The 18,594-nt window shown below is 41.6% G+C and overlaps 1 protein-coding gene across 3 annotated transcripts in view; it reads left to right on the forward strand.

Moving 5' to 3' along the window:
• Nucleotides 1-18,594, forward strand: part of NIPAL3 (NIPA like domain containing 3) — a 51,451-nt gene that overhangs the window by 9,122 nt on the left and 23,735 nt on the right. For 2 of the 3 annotated variants that reach the window (XM_077481849.1, XM_077481850.1), the window contains exons 3-6: nucleotides 7,386-7,454; nucleotides 10,034-10,205; nucleotides 13,894-13,953; nucleotides 16,190-16,335. In XM_077481849.1, coding sequence (XP_077337975.1) covers nucleotides 7,386-7,454; nucleotides 10,034-10,205; nucleotides 13,894-13,953; nucleotides 16,190-16,335 — 447 coding nt within the window. The remainder of the gene's footprint in view (nucleotides 1-7,385; nucleotides 7,455-10,033; nucleotides 10,206-13,893; nucleotides 13,954-16,189; nucleotides 16,336-18,594) is intronic. The other variant, XM_077481851.1, reaches the window with a different exon arrangement.

An 18,594-nucleotide genomic window follows, 5' to 3' on the forward strand; every position in this document is an offset into this window, starting at 1 on the left:
ATAAATCTAAGCCTTAAAAGAGGTGCATGGTCTAAAAGTACTCTGCAAGAGATGAGTGTGCTGCAGATGGCTCCCATTTTGTAGTCAATCGTGGCAGCAGTTACAAAGCAGAAGTAAACTGTGATAAGAAATTGGTGGGCAAGGTCATAGTCTATCAGAGAAAAAGTAAGGACAGGTGATTAACAAGGAGTGTCTAGAAAAAGGCAATTGCGTGTTAGCAGAAATTGGCACCAGAACAGAAGCCAGAAAAATCCTCTTGAACTTTTCTAGGAACAGCTGACCATTATATAACTGGTTGATCCTTGTGGAAAAGTGCTTATTCAGATAGCAGGGTGATCATTAAGATGACTACGCTGTGTGTCTTTTGGTTCATTTAAGGTCCGAATTTAGCCCAAAATTTGGTGTGAAATCGAAAACTTAAATGGTGAACCAGGATGCACCAGACCCCTGCTGTGAGCCAGATGTGGCGATGGTGTGAACCCAGCCTGAAGTTCTTACCGACGGCTGAAGAGTAGGTGCAGGGCCAACAGGTGAGTGAGTTGTAGGAGGATGTCAGACATCTGATCCAAACTCGTCCGTGTCTTCTGAACCAAAAAAAAGCTAAACATCCGTGGTCACCTGATCAAAATTTTAATTGATGTATTATACAACTATGTCATGTTGCCAGGCCAGCGTAGGCACTAAAGATTGCTGAAGCACAGGGTCTGCATAATTGCCCCATGTTTGCCAGCACACCCTGCAGGGAAAGATTGGAATTGATGAAAAAGAAGAATGGTATAAAATCAGCATGCAAGGTCATGGTCAAATAGACAAAGGTCAGTGGATAACATAGATTGTGGAGAAAAAGTCAGGGCAAGAGGATAACGGATTATAAAAAAAACAGGCAGCGATCATTTACATGAATCGGCGCTGGTACAAGGTCCTTATAACAGATACTCAGAGAGGTCTTTGCTCAGGCAACTGTACTGAGCAGGTTTAAATGGCTTTCCTGGATATGACCTCCAGAGTAAGCGTCCATCAGCAGCACTTTTCCTAAGAACCAGCAGAGGGAGTGTGAGAACATTTAAACACACGGATGGAAAAAGATTTATGGGGAATATGAAAGTGGTTGCTCCAGTGAACAGGAATCAAGCATTGGGCCCAGACTCAGAAAAGCATGACTGCAGACACTTGGCTGCAACATGACCAGCTTTGGACTGTGACACAGGATGGTTTTGGCCAACTCTGACACATAGGGTTGATTTACTAAAACTGGAGAGTGCAAAATCTGGTGTAGCTGTGCACGGTAGCCAATCGGCTAACTTCAATTGGACCCGTTACGTTTTGACAGTAAAAGCAGATTGGTTTCTATGCAGAACTATACCACATTTTGCATTCTCCAGTTTTAGTGTAAATGTAAGGTTAGTTAAAGAGGAAGTAAACCCTGATGGGTTTACTTCCTCTTTCATTCCCTGCAAAGGCAAAGCATAATGGACTACTATGCATCGCATAGTAGCCCATTATGTGGCACTTACCTGACACAGGAGCCAGCGAAGTCGCCGCCGTCCCCTGTAGTCCGCCGCATCCATCTTGCTGGTGGCGTCTCGCAGCTCCGCCGCTGTCATTCGGCGAAGCCGCGATGACGTCACTCCCGCGCATGTGCACGGGAGTCGACACGCGCGGCAGCTCCATTCTTGGCATGCGCCGTAGACAGCGGTGCCCGTTTTCGGGCAAATATCTCCTAAACCATATAGGTTTAGGAGATATTGCTTGGACCTACAGGTAAGCCTTAATCTAGGCTTACCTGTAGGTCAAAGTGGTTTGTAAGGGTTTACAACCACTTTAAGAAACTGTACCAAAGACTTGTTATCTAAGGCAGGACAGAGAGAGGATGTATTTTTTTGGAAGACTTATAGAGACCCAGTCAGGGTCTAAAGCAGCCATGTCCAAAGTCTGGCCCATGGGTCAATTACGGCCTGCGTACCGGTTTCAAACGGCCCGCCTGGTAACTTGGACATGTATATCTTTTTTGTGGCCCCCAAAAAATCCTAGAGCACCACAAAAGATATACAGTGCCTTGCGAAAGTATTCGGCCCCCTTGAACTTTTCAACCTTTTGCCACATTTCAGGCTTCAAACATCAAGATATAAAAAAAATTTTTTTTTGTGAAGAATCACCAACAAGTGGGACAAAATTGTGAAGTGGAACGAAATCTATTGGATATTTTAAACTTTTTTTAGCAAATTAAAAACTGAAAAGTGGCGCGTGCAAAATTATTCGGCCCCTTTTACTTTCAGTGCAGCAAACTCACTCCAGAAGTTCAGCGAGGATCTCTGAATGATCCAATGTTGTCCTAAATGACTGATGCTGATAAATAGAATCCACCTGTGTGTAATCAAGTCTCTGTATAAATGCACCTGCTCTGTGATAGTCTCAGGGTTCTGTTGAAAGCGCAGAGAGCATCATGAAGACCAAGGAACACACCAGGCAGGTCCGTAATACTGTTGTGGAGAAGTTTAAAGCCGGATTTAGATACAAAAAGATTTTCCAAGCTTTAAACATCCCAAGGAGCACTGTGCAAGTGATCATTTTGAAATGGAAGGAGTATCAGACCACTGCAAATCTACCAAGACCTGGCCGTCCCTCTAAACTTTCAGCTCAGACAAGGAGAAGACTGATCAGAATGCAGCCAAGAGGCCCATGATCACTCTGGATGAACTGCAGAGAACTACAGCTGAGGTGGGAGAGTCTGTCCATAGGACAACAATCAGTTGTACACTGCACAAATCTGGCCTTTATGGAAGAGTGGCAAGAAGAAAGCCATTTCTCAAAGATATACATAAAAAGTCTCGTCTAAAGTTTGCCACAAGCCACCTGGGAGACACACCAAACATGTGGAAGAAGGTGCTCTGGTCAGATGAAACCAAAATCGAACTTTTTGCCCACCATGCAAAACGATATGTTTGGCGTAAAAGCAACACAGCTCATCACCCTCAACACACCATCCCCACTGTCAAACATGGTGGTGGCAGCATCATGGTTTGGGCCTGCTTTTCTTCAGCAGGGACAGGGAAGATGGTTAAAATTGAGGGGAAGATGGATGCAGCCAAATACAGGACCATTCTGGATGAAAACCTGTTGGAGTCTGCAAAAGACCTGAAACTGGGACAGAGATTTATCTTCCAACAAGACAATGATCCCAAACATACAGCAAAATCTACAAAGGAATGGTTCACAAATAAACGTATCCAGGTGTTAGAATGGCCAAGTCAAAGTCCAGACCTGAATCCAATCGAGAATCTGTGGAAAGAGCTGAAAACTGCTGTTCACAAACGCTTTCCATCCAACCTCACTGAGCTCGAGCTGTTTTGCAAGGAAGAATGGGCAAGAATTTCAGTCTCTCGATGTGCAAAACTGATGGAGACATACCCCAAGCGACTTGCAGCTGTAATCGCAGCAAAAGATGGCTCTACAAAGTATTAATGCAAGGGGGCCGAATAATTTTGCACGCCCCACTTTTCATTTTTTTATTAGTTAAAAAAGTTTCAAAAATCCAATAGATTTCGTTCCACTTCACAATTGTGTCCCACTTGTTGGTGATTCTTCACAAAAAATAAAAAATTTATATCTTTATGTTTGAAGCCTGAAATGTGGCAAAAGGTTGAAAAGTTCAAGGGGGCCGAATACTTTCGCAAGGCACTGTACATGCTAGCTCCCTTGGGGAATGAGTGCCGTACATACAGAAGAATTTCCTGTTTACACAGCGGCCTCTGTAATAGAAAGTCCCATCTCCTGCGCTGCCATTGGAAGACTGTTCTGTCCACCAGGAGGTGGGACTTTGTATTAAAGAGGCCACTGAGAAAACAGATTCTCCTGTATATAATCTGTTGCCACTCGTCCCACCCCCTCCGTGTCTCCTCCAAGGCTGCTGATGGGCATCAATCCGGCTGCACTGATGGCAATTGAGGTGCTGCATTCATGGCAATGATGGGGCTGCATTCATGGCACTTGTGGGGCAGCATTGATGGGCACTGACCCTTATTTTGCTTCACAGTTCTTCGTTTAACCTCTTGCTTACTGGGCACTTGCCCAGGGCAAATTGCCCAGACCAATTTTTAGCTTTCAGCACTGTCACACTTTGACAATTGCGCAGGCCGCTCGAGCACGGGAGGACGCCGATGGACGCCCTCCTGGCAAATTAGGTCCGCGCTGTAGCCGTCTTTTGTCTATAGCGCAGATGGGAGGTGTTTAAAATGTACGTGTTTTTTTTCCTGAAATTTCCCTCTTAAAGTCCAGGTGCACGTTATACGCTGATAAATACGGTATATCCAAATAACACACTCAAGCTCATCTCTTCACCACACAGCCACAAAGGCAAGAGAATTCTTGTTGGGCAGTGTATTAGTGTTTGGACGAACACACTTAGACCAAATTTTAATGGTTTAAAGAATGTCAGGCAAATTGTTCGGCCCTCATGCCTGTTCACTTCATCAAATCTGGCCCTCTTTGACAAAAGTTTGGACACCCCTGGTCTAAAGGATTCGAGCCATTAGGTTCCCAAAGGAGAACAGCTCTTGCACTCACTTGGTCACCTCTCTCTGTTTGCCCATATCCCCTACCTCCCCTCTCCTTAAGTGTTGTGACTTCTATAAATGTCTTTGGCAATCAGCACTTCATGAGTGTCTGATGTCGGCCATACATCATGGTTCCTTTCTGCTGGTCATTGCGGGACACAGCAGTGTTATAGGTATTGGAGGAAGAAGCCACAGTGCACAGCAGGAGACAAAGGCATTCAACACTCCTGGAAGTGTTACCGTAAGTGTGGAATGGAGGGTCACCAGAGAGGCAAGTATAATGGCTTTTCTCTTGCAGAAACCCAGTGGTCTGAATGCTTTAAGAACCTTACAGGTGACTATAATAAAATATTCAAAGAAACTATAATTAAATGAAACACAGGAAAATGTTTTATGAGCATGTTGTGCTACTTGTAAGATTTTCTGGGTAATCGCTTTTTGAACAGGTACAAACTATTTGACTGTAATTTATGCTAAGCCATCATTTGACCTGGTAACATTCTTGTAAAATTATTCTGTTTAGTAGTTTAAATGTAAAATAATGCAGTGACTTCTTCCATTTACTGTAATCATTTTTATTACAAATTCAATATTCTCAAGTTACTGAAAACACAACTACTGTTGGTTACAGGTTTTGTTTCAAATTTCATTTAGTTAATGAGTACAGAAAAAAAGCAGCAATATGATTAGAACAGTGGTGGTCCAAATATATATATTTTTTTAAGATAGTGGTGCAGCCCCAACATGAGCAAAGGATTGTTCATAATAGTCAGTAAATGTAATGCTTTATAAAGCTGTCAGATTTCAGAAATGCAGCAGGAGATGATCAGAGACTGAAAACATGCTATAGGAGTTGCTGGAGACATGGCAGGTGTTTCAGCAGACATTCTTATGCCACATACACGGTCGGAAATTCTGACGGAAAAAGTCTGATTGGATTATGTTGTCGGAAATCTGTGTGGGCTCTATCGGACTTTTTCTGTCGGAATTTCCGACAGAAAAAGTTTGAGAGCTGGATCTAAAATTTTCTGACAAAATCCGATCTGACTTTTTCCGTTCGTGTGTAAGAATTCCGACGCAGAAAGTGCCACGCATGTTCAGAAAAAAATTTGGAGACAAAAGCTATTGGCTGCTGACGTAGTCCCATCGTACGGGTTTTACGTCATCGCGTTCGGAACAATAAGATTTTCTGACAACTTTGTGCGACCGTGTGTATGCAAGACAAGTTTCGGCCAAAATCCGTCTGAAAAAATCAGTTTTTGTTGCAAGATCCAAAATACTCTCACGATCAGAAGAAAAATAAAATAAAAAGTAAAATTAAAATAAACAAAGCAAGCCATTTTCACTGCTAGAACCCGTTCTAAAAAAATATATTTTCTTCAATGTCCTCATTAAGGATCAAGATTCTCAGACGATCTCTTATCCCCTGCTGCCTAAACTTCAGTCCTTTGGTACCTATTGTGCAGCCCCCATACGGAATAAAGGATGTTTGGCAGTAGGGTGCCAGCAGGGTCACCTACTCCATAGATTTCATCTGGTGCATCAGGAACTGTCTGTAATTTGATCAGTCTATGGCCAGCTTTAGTGTCCTCGTTCCTTGACAACAGATCCATACAGGATTCCCGACCCACTACGTGTACAGCTGTTCCTACGGTTACAGAATATTTAAATTACAATCAGGTTGACTCTTTAACAAAACAAAAAAAATACAACCCAATTACATTAAAATTTAATTTTTAACTTGTGCTACAAAACTGCAGCTGGAGTTCAATTACCTGTTTTGCCATAAAATAATTTATTAAGGGTTTGAGTTTTGGAAGTGCTTGTTATTGCACATGGATTCTTGCTAACCATGTAATTGAGCAATGATTAAGGGGCAACTTCACAATTGTGTGCTACATGGTGGTCAGGAAGAAGGATGTGGTAAATCTCTGTGCAAAGGAGTTGCAGAAGAGAATGGACAGATACCTTATAGTAAAAGCTAAAGTGACATGACTTGCAGAACTTTTCCTTCTGCATCATTTTACTTAAAGTACTGTAGTTACTCCTGTCTAGATGTGTATAAAGGCCAGATGATTTGTGACTCTGCCAGCGTTTTAGCCATTTACAAAGGGCTCCTTCCTTTCTCTCTTTGGGATTGAACACCTCATTAGATCTTGTTTTCCTGGGTACTTGGATGTAAAAAAAAATATTAAATGATACATTTCTTGTTCAAACATTTTATGAAAGAATAGAATAGGTATACAGAGGTAGAGGACAAAAAGGAATTATCCCCATGGCAGAGGGGGTAAAACAGTAGCTCTGAAATGAGAAGTTCTGCTGATTTGTGTCATACAATCATGCTTTTATTTTTCTTTAATGTGGTTGACTATTCTTTGAAAAGTGAATCTTTACCTCATTTACTAAGCTCTGGAGCAAGTGCACTTTCAGTGCACAGTATATTTGCTTTAGTAAATCAACCCCTTTGTACAAAGCCTTATCATAATGAGGTATATTTTTATCATGTATTTCAAAAGACATAAGAGGGCATGCAAAAGGGAACACAGAAGCACACACCAGCAGACTAGCCAGTCAGATAATGCGAGATTAGCTTCAGCTTGAATCCTCCCAAACCATGCACCTCTAATGCGTTTCACCCGCACACAGGCTTGATTATAGAGGGGCGGGGCTTGGGAGGAGACAAGATGAAGCTGATCTGTCACAACATCTGACTGGACAGTCTCTGCCAGTATGCGCTTCTGTGTTCCCTTCTGACTGTTGATGGTGTCTATGTAACCATAACAAAACTTGGTAATAAAATATGCATTTAATCATAGCAAAATGTATTTTCAGGACAACCTTATTGGATCTCTGCTGGCCATATTTGGACATCTTGTTATCAGTATTGCACTTAATGTACAGGTAAGAAAATATTCAAAATTATCGAGGGTAAAAGGGTGGCTAGAGGAAACAGAAAAAGAGAGCTTTTATTCTTAGCGAAGAATAAGAATTGGTGAACTTGCATTTTCTATATCACCTCCTGGAACTTGATAACTTGAATGGTTTGTTTTTTAACTGCTTAAAGGGGTATCAAACCCAAAAGCAAACATTTATTATATTACAGCTTACTAATCATTAAATGTTATGGCTGGAATTTTTTTTTTTTGGCTTTCTTTCTTGTTTTTTCTCCTGGTGATATTTTTCAACAGAACAAGCTCTCCTGCAAATGTACAAGTTGGAGTGTTGAGACAAACCATTTACTACTGACGGGTGCTTACAATGATGACCCTTCTTTTATTTATGTGAAACTTTTAAACTGTTTTTAAAATCATAGCATCCCTTTACCTTGATCTGTGATCAGCTGTGTCTGAAGGATACAGCGATCACAAAGCGTGCTCAATGAGCATCCTGTTTGGTGGGCAGGTTCTGGGAGGACATCCATAGATGCCCTCCCAGAACTTGACGACTCTGCCGTAGCTGTCTTTTGGCTATAGTGTGGATGGCTGACAAAAGCTCAGTGGGATTTTTTGAGCCCTGTGGTATCACTAGAATTTACATTTGAAGTGCCACACCACTGTTAAGAGGTCCAGATACAACTGTATTCCACAAAGTCAGGGGTATAATCCAAAAAAGTATCCAATGAGCTTCAGTGGGCCAAGATCCCCATTCATTGGGGCTTGAATGCGAACAAGCTAGGAGTGAACTGGACCCCCAAAATGCATTGGATACTTTTTTGGATTGTACCCTTGACTTTTAATGGAATAAAGTTGTATCTGGACCTCTTGGCAGTGGTGTGGCGCTTTAATGTCAATTCTTGTTCTATTACACTACGAGCCAAGGAGACCGGAGATCCTCTGGAGTGTAGAAGCTGCCTGCCCAGGAACCTGATCATTTACACCAACATCCATACCTTACGATAACAATACCAGTAAGATAAACCTTTGGGCCCAGTGCTATCTTTCCACTTTCCTCAACTGATTGTCATCTTCAGACATCTTCTCATTCCAAAGAGAAGTTTGCATGATGTCTTCTTGACTAACAAATGGGAGTTCTGTCCTCAGTGCTGCCCGCTTATTTGTGCGCAGACCCGCTTGTATAGCACAAAGATCTTGTCGATGCATTAAGACAGGGCTTGCAAAGGTGACTAGAAAGTGCATCCTGGTGCCTGGGCTTTTGTCAGCCGTCAGCATCCGCCTCCCACTTGCCGACTGCACTATAGCCAAAAGGCGGCTACAACGCAGTCATCCAATTCTGGAAGGGCATCTGTTGGCATCCCAGAACCCCACCTCCAAGTCGCAAATCAGGTGCACTCTGTGATTGCTGTGTCACAGCTGTTTACAGATTGCGGTAAAGGGCCAATCACAGCTGATCACATATAAATAAATGCCAACAATCAGCTGCCCATACATAGTTTGAATCTCGGCCAGTCCCTGCTGATCCAAGATTCAAACCATCTATGACCAGCTTAGGGCTTTCGACATAATCCCTAAATACGACTCTGCAGGCTAACAGGCCAAGCATTTTCAGTCATCGATCTGCGATAGATTGGTTTTTAGAGCCAGTTGACAGGCAACTTGGAGACTGTATGCCTCCACCTGGGAAACTTGTCTTTTGGGTGGAAACTCCAACGCACTGCCACAATGTAAATTAGACAATATTGCTGAGTTTGACTGAAGTACTGCCTGGCAAAAGCAACATGCTGTATAAACGTAATGTAACCTTTGCAATGTTTTCGAGATAAGTGTGCTGGCAATGTTAGGTTTCCAGGGTAAGGTGGTCAGGGTGGTAAAAAAGCAGATCAACAGCCTGTTTTTGCTGCCCCTTTGTCACCCATGAGAATGAGGTCTAAGGCTACTTTCACACTGAGGCGCTTTACAGGCACGATGGTACTAAAAATAGCGCCTGCAAAACGCCTCTCCTGTCACTCCAGTGTGAAAGCCCGAGTGCTTTCACACTGGAGCGGTGCGCTGGCAGGACGCTAAAAAAAGTCCTGCAAGCAGCGCGTTAGCTTAGTTAGCTGGGCTTAAAAGCGGCTGAAAAACGATGGTAAAGCGCCACTAATAATAGCGGTGCTTTACCGCCGACGCCCTCCCCAGTGTGTAAGTGTCCTAAGCTTCTAGAAACTTGCTAAAACCAACTTTAGAATTTTGTGTTTTTGATCTTTTGAGGACATTCGATAGAGAATACCACATTAAGAGCAGCTAAAGGTGAGGAAGGCTCACCTAACAGCTTGTTTAAGTCTGTTAATATGTAAATCATTTATTGTCCATAATCTTGACACTGGTGCACTGTAGCCTCCAGTAGCATGCCATTTTGTCCCTCCAAAAATCTCAATCGTGGACCTAGAAAACAGAGAATTAGAGTTTTCAGGAAATGCATCTAGTTTGCACCTAGCAAAATATTTGTTATTACTGAGGATGCATTACCTTGTTTGATATTTATAAGGCATATTTCGATTATTATGGTGACAATTGCTAACGACCATATTTTTTAATGTATAGAAATACAGCCATATACGTTTGGCTAGTTCCAAAGACCCTCGTACCTACTTCAAGACAAAGACATGGTGGCTCGGTTTCTTTTTGGCGATACTGGGAGAAACGGGGGTATTTTCTTCCTATGCCTTTGCTCCACTGTCTCTAATTGTGCCTCTCAGTGCTGTTTCTCTAATAGGTGAGTATAAAAGATTAAACCGTTAATTTTTCTCAAATTAAAAAAAAATGCAGGTTTATCATGAAATTAATCCAACCTCCTGAAAAGCCACTAAAAATAAAATGTACATTTACTTATTTAAAATAGCTAAAATATTTCTCTATCTGTTTTTAAAACGATTTAGAGTACTATCTTCGGTATGTAACATAGTTATGGAGGAATATATTTTGAAGCCGATCATTGGCATGTTCATGGAAAAATCATTAAAAGAGAAGTATGGGCTTTGCAAAAAAAATTATACTCGCCTAGGTGGATGCAGCATCGATCTGATGCAGCATCTGTCCCCGCTGGCCCTGCAGTACTGAGCAATCAAGCACGGCTGTTTACTCAGTCCCCCCCCCCCCCTCTGCTCTGAGCAGAGAGCCTGTGTGCTGCTGAGAAAGGCCCCCCCCCCCCCGCAGATAATGACCCACTTGCTCGGTACGAATCGCAAGGGAGCCGCCGAAAATAGCCAAAGCTGAATACCTGTAATTCAGCTGTACACTGCGCCTGTAACAGGGCCCCTTTGCGGGCTCACTTCGGGCATGGTCTCGCTGCACTCGGCATATTCGTGTTCTAACTCTCTATATCCACTTGGATGGTGGAGCTTGAACCTGGACATAGGGCAGAATGTAGTGCGCATGCACCGCGTAGAGCTGACGATCGGTTGTTCATCTTCGGAGACTTTTGGCAGCTACATAGTCGTTTGTACTGCGCAGCGCATGCGCAGTACCAGGGGAACTTTCTTGGCAAGACACCGGAACTGTCAGTTAGCGGCTCTCTGCTCTACCCCTTCAACGCTCACTGGAGCGCTGGGCTGTGGAGGGGGCAGGTGGGGCAGGTTCAGGCTCTCACCAGACTGCTGAGTCAGTGCCAGTACAGGGTCCTGGGTGGGCTCTGTGACGCAAGAGCCTACCCAGGACTCTGGTGGAGAAGCAGACTTTAGCCCGCTATTCTTGCATGTAGTGGTGCTGCTACAGTGGTTGAAGACCTAGCTTTGGCAGGGATGCCTAGATCTCATAACTGGCTGCACAGAATAGCAAATCTATTGATGGGTAAAGCTGTTTGTTTGAAATTTTCATATAGTATTATACTGGAAGCAGCACAACGGATCATAAATGTTGATACACTTTAAATATACAGGGCCCTCAAGGTGCTGCCTAACCTGATAATGAATCAAAAAGATAAAACAATACTAACACATGGGGATTGAATACCCTCAAAAACTTTATGGTAAAGTGTAAGGAAGGGAGGAGGAGGAAGGGATGGGAGCTCACAGTATGCTAAAGACTAAATCTCAAACTCAAAAAGTAAAAACCTGTTTTAGCTCAACCAACCCTCTGGTATCACATGTCTATGGAACTTCACTCCCCATACAAAAGTGATTACAAAAAATGTAGGTTTATTGATATCAAGGTATAAGAAAAAGACATATAATACATCATGCATACATAGCATGAGAGCTATAAAAACAAGGGGCCATCTCTGGACGGGTGGTGCAATCCCACCCAAGCTGCCAAAAAAATGTATAAATTGCAGAAAAACAAGTGGGATAATATCCCCAGGAATCTCACAAGACCAATTAGACAATGACCTTAAACTGTATCAATAGTATTGACTTGTATTCAAAGATGGAGGATTTCTAATGTCAATTCACAATAAAGAAACTGTGAGATGATTTCCATAGCTCTCCCGATCCATACTGGAAAACTGTAGACAAGTTGATAATTGGATATTGAGGTGATGGGAAAAACTGGCAGGGGAAAGTGGCTGGGTAACAGTGGTCCAGAGGAGATACGCAAAAGGGGGTTTCTATGTGTATATAAAGACCAATGTGGTGGTGAGTAGCTCACTAAAAGCATGTACCAGAAGAGTCCTTATGAAGACTCGTTCCAAATCCCCATACAATGAAATAATCAATAGTGTGATGTGAAAAAGTAGTCTATTCCTATTACTAGTAATGATTGATATACTTATCTTAATGTCAAGTCCACAGATCCAGTGTCCCAGGATATGTTCCCCCTTTATCTTTTATAAACGCCAACCTTGCAAGGTATGTGAAACCATATCCGCTGCATCAGAGGCTGGTTACCAATGCAAACCGCATTGGTACGCAGCCGTCGGGGAACGGCGAAACTGGTCAGGTCAGCACAGCCAATCTCCTTACCTCTCCATGGCCTCATCGTCCATCAAATCAGGGCTCTCCTCAGCAGTGGCCAGGAAGTATTGCAGGGGTCCCCACCATCCAGCCGCTCCTTGTTGTCCCAGCCGCCGGGAGATCAGCTAGCAGCCACTGCACCTCTCCCATGGTCATGATCTGCTCTGAGCACTGCCCCTCCCCCTCTGCTGTTCCACAGGTCGCATTGCCAGAGGGACAGGCTGAACCAAAGTAGTCCTGGGGCAGGGTGCCGCAGAGAGGAATGCCTCACCGAAGGTGTAGGAGTCCAGGGAAGGCAATAAACTGCAGCACAGACCCTTGGGATGGCGGAGGATTAACTTTACACCCCTGTAAAAGTTGCACATGGGGCGAGATGACTGGCTGCCCACCCCCCCTGCCGATGCCACTGGCACTGATGCAAAGAAGGGAGCCGGCTTCTCCGTGCTTGCACCGCCAGTGCAAATGACAGCCCGGGTGAGGGATCTCCCCCCCCACCACCTCCTGGCAGCTCTGGCTCCATAAGCTGGCATGCCCACAGAGAGGGCTCTGCATGCCATAGGTTTGCCATGGTTTAAGGTCACGGTCTAATTGGTCTTAGATACCTGGGAATATTATCCCACTTGTTTTGAAGCAATTTATATTTATATATTTTTTGGCAGCTTGGGTGGTATTGCACTACCCGTCCAGAGATGGTCCCTTGTCTTTATAGCTCTCCTGCTATGTACGTATGATGTTTTTATGTCTTTTTCTTATACCTTGATATCAATAAACCTCAATTTTCTGTAATCACTTTTGTACGGTGAGTGAAGTTCCATAGACATGTGCTACCATAGGGTAGGTTGAGCTACAACAGATTTTTACTTTTTGAGTTTTGATATTTAGATCATAAAAGTTGCATATATGAATAGTGAGACAATGATTGATTATTGCCCATCTTCATTGACCTGCTCAAATTGTTGATAATAGTCATTGAAGTCTGAAATGGTTTTTACCCCATAAACATGACAATTTTAAGGAAGTTCATTCTAAAACTGCATTAACCACAGCCATATGGGCACATTTACTACATACTTCTATATCCATTCCATTTAAAGGTAATGCATTTCCTAACCGTGTCTTATACACTGCGTTGTGTAAAATTTAATTCCCAGGAATCTGTGCAAATAGTTATTAAAAATGTGCATATTGTTCTTCATTCCTCTACCCTGCAGTGCTGCACTGTGTATTTTTTCTTTCTTTCATTTTAATGCAATCAGCAGCTGTGATAATGCAACCCTTTACTTTTTATAACATCAGATATGATGGCAAAGCAACAATGGAGCAACAATGGCATGGGTAGATTTTGTATTCAGTATGCTGAAGATATAAAATATTTGTGTGTATTAAGCAGAATACTCAGTATTTAATAGTTTAGTTTAATTTTTATAAGGAAATGTGCTTATCCTCTTTTCGTACCTTTTTTTTTTTTTTTTTTTTTTTTATTTATTTATTTTTTTTTTTTTTACCTTTCAGCCAGCTCAATCATAGGCATTATATTTATTAAGGAAAAATGGAAAGCAAAGGAATTCTTAAGTGAGTATATTTTTTGTAGTTTTGAAATATTGTTTTCATCCCTTGCAATACTCCCTGCTGGCTGATCTGTAAGGAAGGGCCAGAAAATTCTTTATTTTGTCCAGTAAAAAGTCACTTTAAAAAAATATATATATATTTTAGAGCAACTTCCCACAGAACAGATTCTGTGGTTATTTCCTCTCTGGGAACTTGGGGAGATCCACCACCGGCACTGCAATCAGCTAGGCTATAAGCTGAGCTGTTGTGTCACCATTATGTGAGTTCTACATACAATGCAACCATAAAGTATTCACAGCGCTTCACTTTTTTTTTTACATTGTGTTATGTTACAGCCTTATTCCAAAATTGATTATTTTTCCCCCAATTTCTACAAACCATACCCCATAATGACAACTTGAAAGAAGTTTGTTAGAAATCTTTTCAAATTTTACTTCCTAGAATGGGCCACCGAGCCAAACTGAGCAATCAGGGGAGAAGGGCCTTAGAAAGTGAGGTGACCAAGAACCCGATGATCACTCTGACAGAGCTCCAGCGTTTCTCTGTGGAGAGATGGGAACCTTCCAGAAGAACAACCATCTCTTTAGCACTCCACCATTTAGGCCTGTATGGTAGAGTGGCCAGACAGAAGCCACTCCTCAGTAAAAGGCACATGTCAGTCCACCTTGAGTTTGCCAAAAGACATCTAAAGAACTCTCGGACCATGAGAAACAAAATTCTCTGGTTTGATGAAACAAAGATTGAACTCTTTGACCAGACTTGAATCTGATTAAACATCTCTGGAGAGATCTGAAAATGGCTGTGCACTAATGCTCCGTATCCAACCTGATGGAGCTTGAGGTCCTGCAAAGAAGAATGGGAGAAACTGCCCAAAATAGGTGTGCCAAGCTTTGTAGCATCATACTCAAAAAGACTTGAGGCTGTAATTGGTGCCAAATGTGCTTCAACAAATTATTGAGCAAAGGCTATAAATATGTACATGGGATTTTTTTTTTTGCATTTTTATAAATTTGCAAAGAAATCAAACAAACTTCTTTCATGTTGTCATTATGGGGTATTGTAGAATTTTGCAGAAAAGAAAAAAATTTAACAGCTCCCCGACCATCTGCTGCAGTTACACTGCAGCAAGGTGGCTGGATAGCGTGAATCGCCATATGTGTACGTCGGTCTGTGCATGGTCACCACCATTACCAGTAAAAACAATAAAAAAATAAAATAAAAGTCCCTAAATCTATCCCATAGTTTGTAGACGTGATAACTTTTGTGCAAACCAATATACGCCTATTGTGATTTTTACCAAAAATATTTTGAATATATATCGGCCTAAACTGATGAATATATTTAGTTGTGTTGTGTGTGTGTGGGTTTTTTTTTTATTTTTTTTTATTGGATATGTATTATAGCAGAAAGTAAAAAAAAAAAAAACTTTTTTTTTTTTTTATAGCGCAAACAATTAATACCGTAGAGGTGATCAAATACCACCAAAATAAATCCTCTATTTGTGTGAAAAATAGACGTCAATTTTGTTTGGATACAGTGTTGCACGACTGCACAATTGTCAGTTAAAACGACGCAGTGCTGTATTGCAAAAAATGGCCTGGTCAGGAAGTGGGTAAATCCTTCCGGGGCTGAAGTGGTTAATCCATTAAGTGGATTAACTATAAGTACTATGAATCTTATCTCTGAAATGTTGTCTCTTCCATTACACTTTCAGGCTCAGTTCATATCTATTCAGTTTGCTTTTGATCTGTGTCTGCAGTGCTTTTTGCTGTGCGTTTTTGCTTTTTTATTTATTTATTTTTATTTTATTTTTTTTAACATTTTTATTCTTTTTTTGCCCAATTTGTTGTTGGGCAGATTAAAATGCAAATCGTGGCAAAAACACATGCTTTTTTGCGGTTTCTCCACTGAAGTCTGTTGAACCAAAAAAGCAGTTTTGCATTTAAAAAAAAATCCCTTACCCTTTCCAAAAATGCAGCAGTTGAAAAAAGCATAGATGTGAACGTGTCCCATAGGAAACCAGGTTGAATGAACTGTAGTGTGTTTCTGCAAAATGCATCAAACCCATAGGTGTGAACCAGGCCTCGGAGAATAAATCCTTGCTTTGGAGAGATCAGTCGCCTTTTATCATGGTTTGCTGCCTTCATGATTTTTCCACTTACAAACATTCAACTGCATGTTCACTAACCAAGCTTCCTTTGATGTATATGTGTATGTCTTCTCTCTCCACCCTCCCAAGGGCGTTATATCTTGTCCTTTATAGGCTGTGGGCTAGCAATCATTGGCACATACTTGCTGATAACCTTTGGACCCAATAGCCATGAGAAGATGACTGGAGATAATATTGTCAAACATTTAGTGAGCTGGCCATTTCTGTTGTACATGGTAAGTTTCACTTTCCAGACCAATTTCTGAAATAGACGTTAACTCCAGCAAAATACTGTAACTATTTTGACAATATAATATATCAAACTCATTCTCCACACATCAGGAGCTTGCAAAGAAGTAAGATTCAAAGGGACTTCCTATTCTATGTTTCTGCTATTTACATCCTTTGAAAGACAGACAACGAAGACCAATGCTTGAGTACAATGTGTCTTGAGAACCACAAAATCTGTGCTCACAACCCAGTAGCAGCTTTTACTAAAGCTAAGTACACAGGGGATGAAAATTTTGCTGAAAACAGTCAGTTCAGTAGTTACCAGCCAACTTATGTCCTGTGTGTACAGTTCCCCGTTCGATATAAGCTGGTCTCGCAACTGGCTTCTCCATACTGGAAAACCAGCATCAATGGCTGCAAGTGCTGATCGCTGTGTTCTGGTGGGGGGGGGGGGGGCAGTCCCCCTGTCAGTACTAAGCTGCTTGTATAGTTCTCTTACTGCACAGAGAATAGATTCCTATTGGGCTAAAGTTCTAATTGAAAGCCCAAATGTGATTGGAGATACAAATAAAAAAAAATAAAGGCTTGAGCAAGGCATATTTAAAAATATAAAACAAAAAAATATAACTGTGCTATCCCACAAATTTTACCTAACAGATAATTTGCATATACACTAACATGGACCTAGGATCTCCAGTAATGGTTCCTATGCACATCAAAGGAAATATCGGCAAAGAGTAATCACTATAAACCCCATGCGACACGTGTTTTATTTAAATAACTTAATTAAATAAAACAAAAATGACAAATATATATAATTAATACAAATGAGAACAGTTTCAATCCCAATGTGAAATGTCAAATAGATAAATTCATTATAAGATATCAAATAAATAAATTAATAAACTCAAAGTGCTCCAGAAAAAGAGAGAAGTGCAAGCAGTCCGTAGGATTGAAAATTATTCTTCCAGCGAGATTCAGTATAAAGACAGGCTTCCTTCACCACCAATGTGCTGATTAACAATCTGAATGCGCGCTTACCAGACCAAAAGAGTCCAAGCGTACAACACATGTCATTAGAACTCCTGCAAAGACCATTGGAATGGAACAGCAACAAACCCTTTTAAAACGACCTCCACTGGCGGGATCACTCACAGGCTACAGACAAGAAAAACTACCATAGTGTAAATCCACAAAGATACAGTTTTATTAAAATATGAATAACATACTCACAAACGAATAGATAAAAACAGCGTTAAATGCCGGCCGGCAAAACGAGCGCCCAATAGTTCCTGTCACGTGATGGCGTCAACACGTCAAGACCACCCTACGTTCGTTTCGTCATATATGACATCGTCTGGGGTCACACCTGTGAGTGATCCCGCCAGTGGAGGTCGTTTTAGAAGGGTTTGTTGGTGGTGAAGGAAGCCTGTCTTTATACTAGGTGCATGTTAGTGTATATGCAAATTATCTGTTAGGTAAAATTTGTGGGATAGCGCAGTTATATTTTTTGTTTTATGTTTACCCTTGATGTGTATGACATCGTAATAATTGCAGCTTTAAAATATTTAGAGTAATATTTGGTGGTTGGGTTTTTAGGTAAGCGCAGTATTTTTTTCGTTTTCATATTTAAAAATACCTCGGCCCTGGCTTCCAAGGTATCTGAGAGGGTGATATCAGTGTGCCTCACTGCTGCTTCCTGTAATAGTCCTGGCACTCAGTATTACATGAGAATGTGGCCTAGCACAATGCAGAAATGCTTTCTTGTGGGATTTTGAGTGGTGAGGTGAGGCACGTGGTGTTTCATTTTGTATAATTCATTTTGTGAAATCTTTATTTTTAACGTTGTTTTTTTTTTTTTTTTTGAGCAGCAGGGGACTGGCAGGGAAGGTGGATCTACCATTTCATGGAAGGTCCACTTTATTAATATCGATGAATCGGCAGTAAAAGTGTTAAAAATAAAGCTCTGATCCCAAGTAGAGTTGTGTCCCTACACAAAGCTGCATATATAAATTTCGTTTTTCTTTGTCTTCTAAACCTTATCAGTGTTCCCATAAAATGGATCACTTCAACTAATCCTTCATTCACATGGGTGTACTCAAGTGTATGCCTGTGTGAGGGCCATATTTTCCCACCACGCAAGGATTCAAAGGTGTTCTCTGCATCCCCCATGCAGGTAGTCCTATTCATGTCAGTTGGAACAGAGCAAGGTCTCTGCTCCCTGTTTGACATCCATGTTTTTGTGGATCCCCAAATGCAGGCAC

This window comes from Lithobates pipiens, unplaced genomic scaffold (assembly GCF_037356315.1).
Source record: "Lithobates pipiens isolate NorthernLeopardFrog02 unplaced genomic scaffold, aLitPip1_a1.2 Scaffold_16, whole genome shotgun sequence".
Taxonomy (NCBI): domain Eukaryota; kingdom Metazoa; phylum Chordata; class Amphibia; order Anura; family Ranidae; genus Lithobates; species Lithobates pipiens.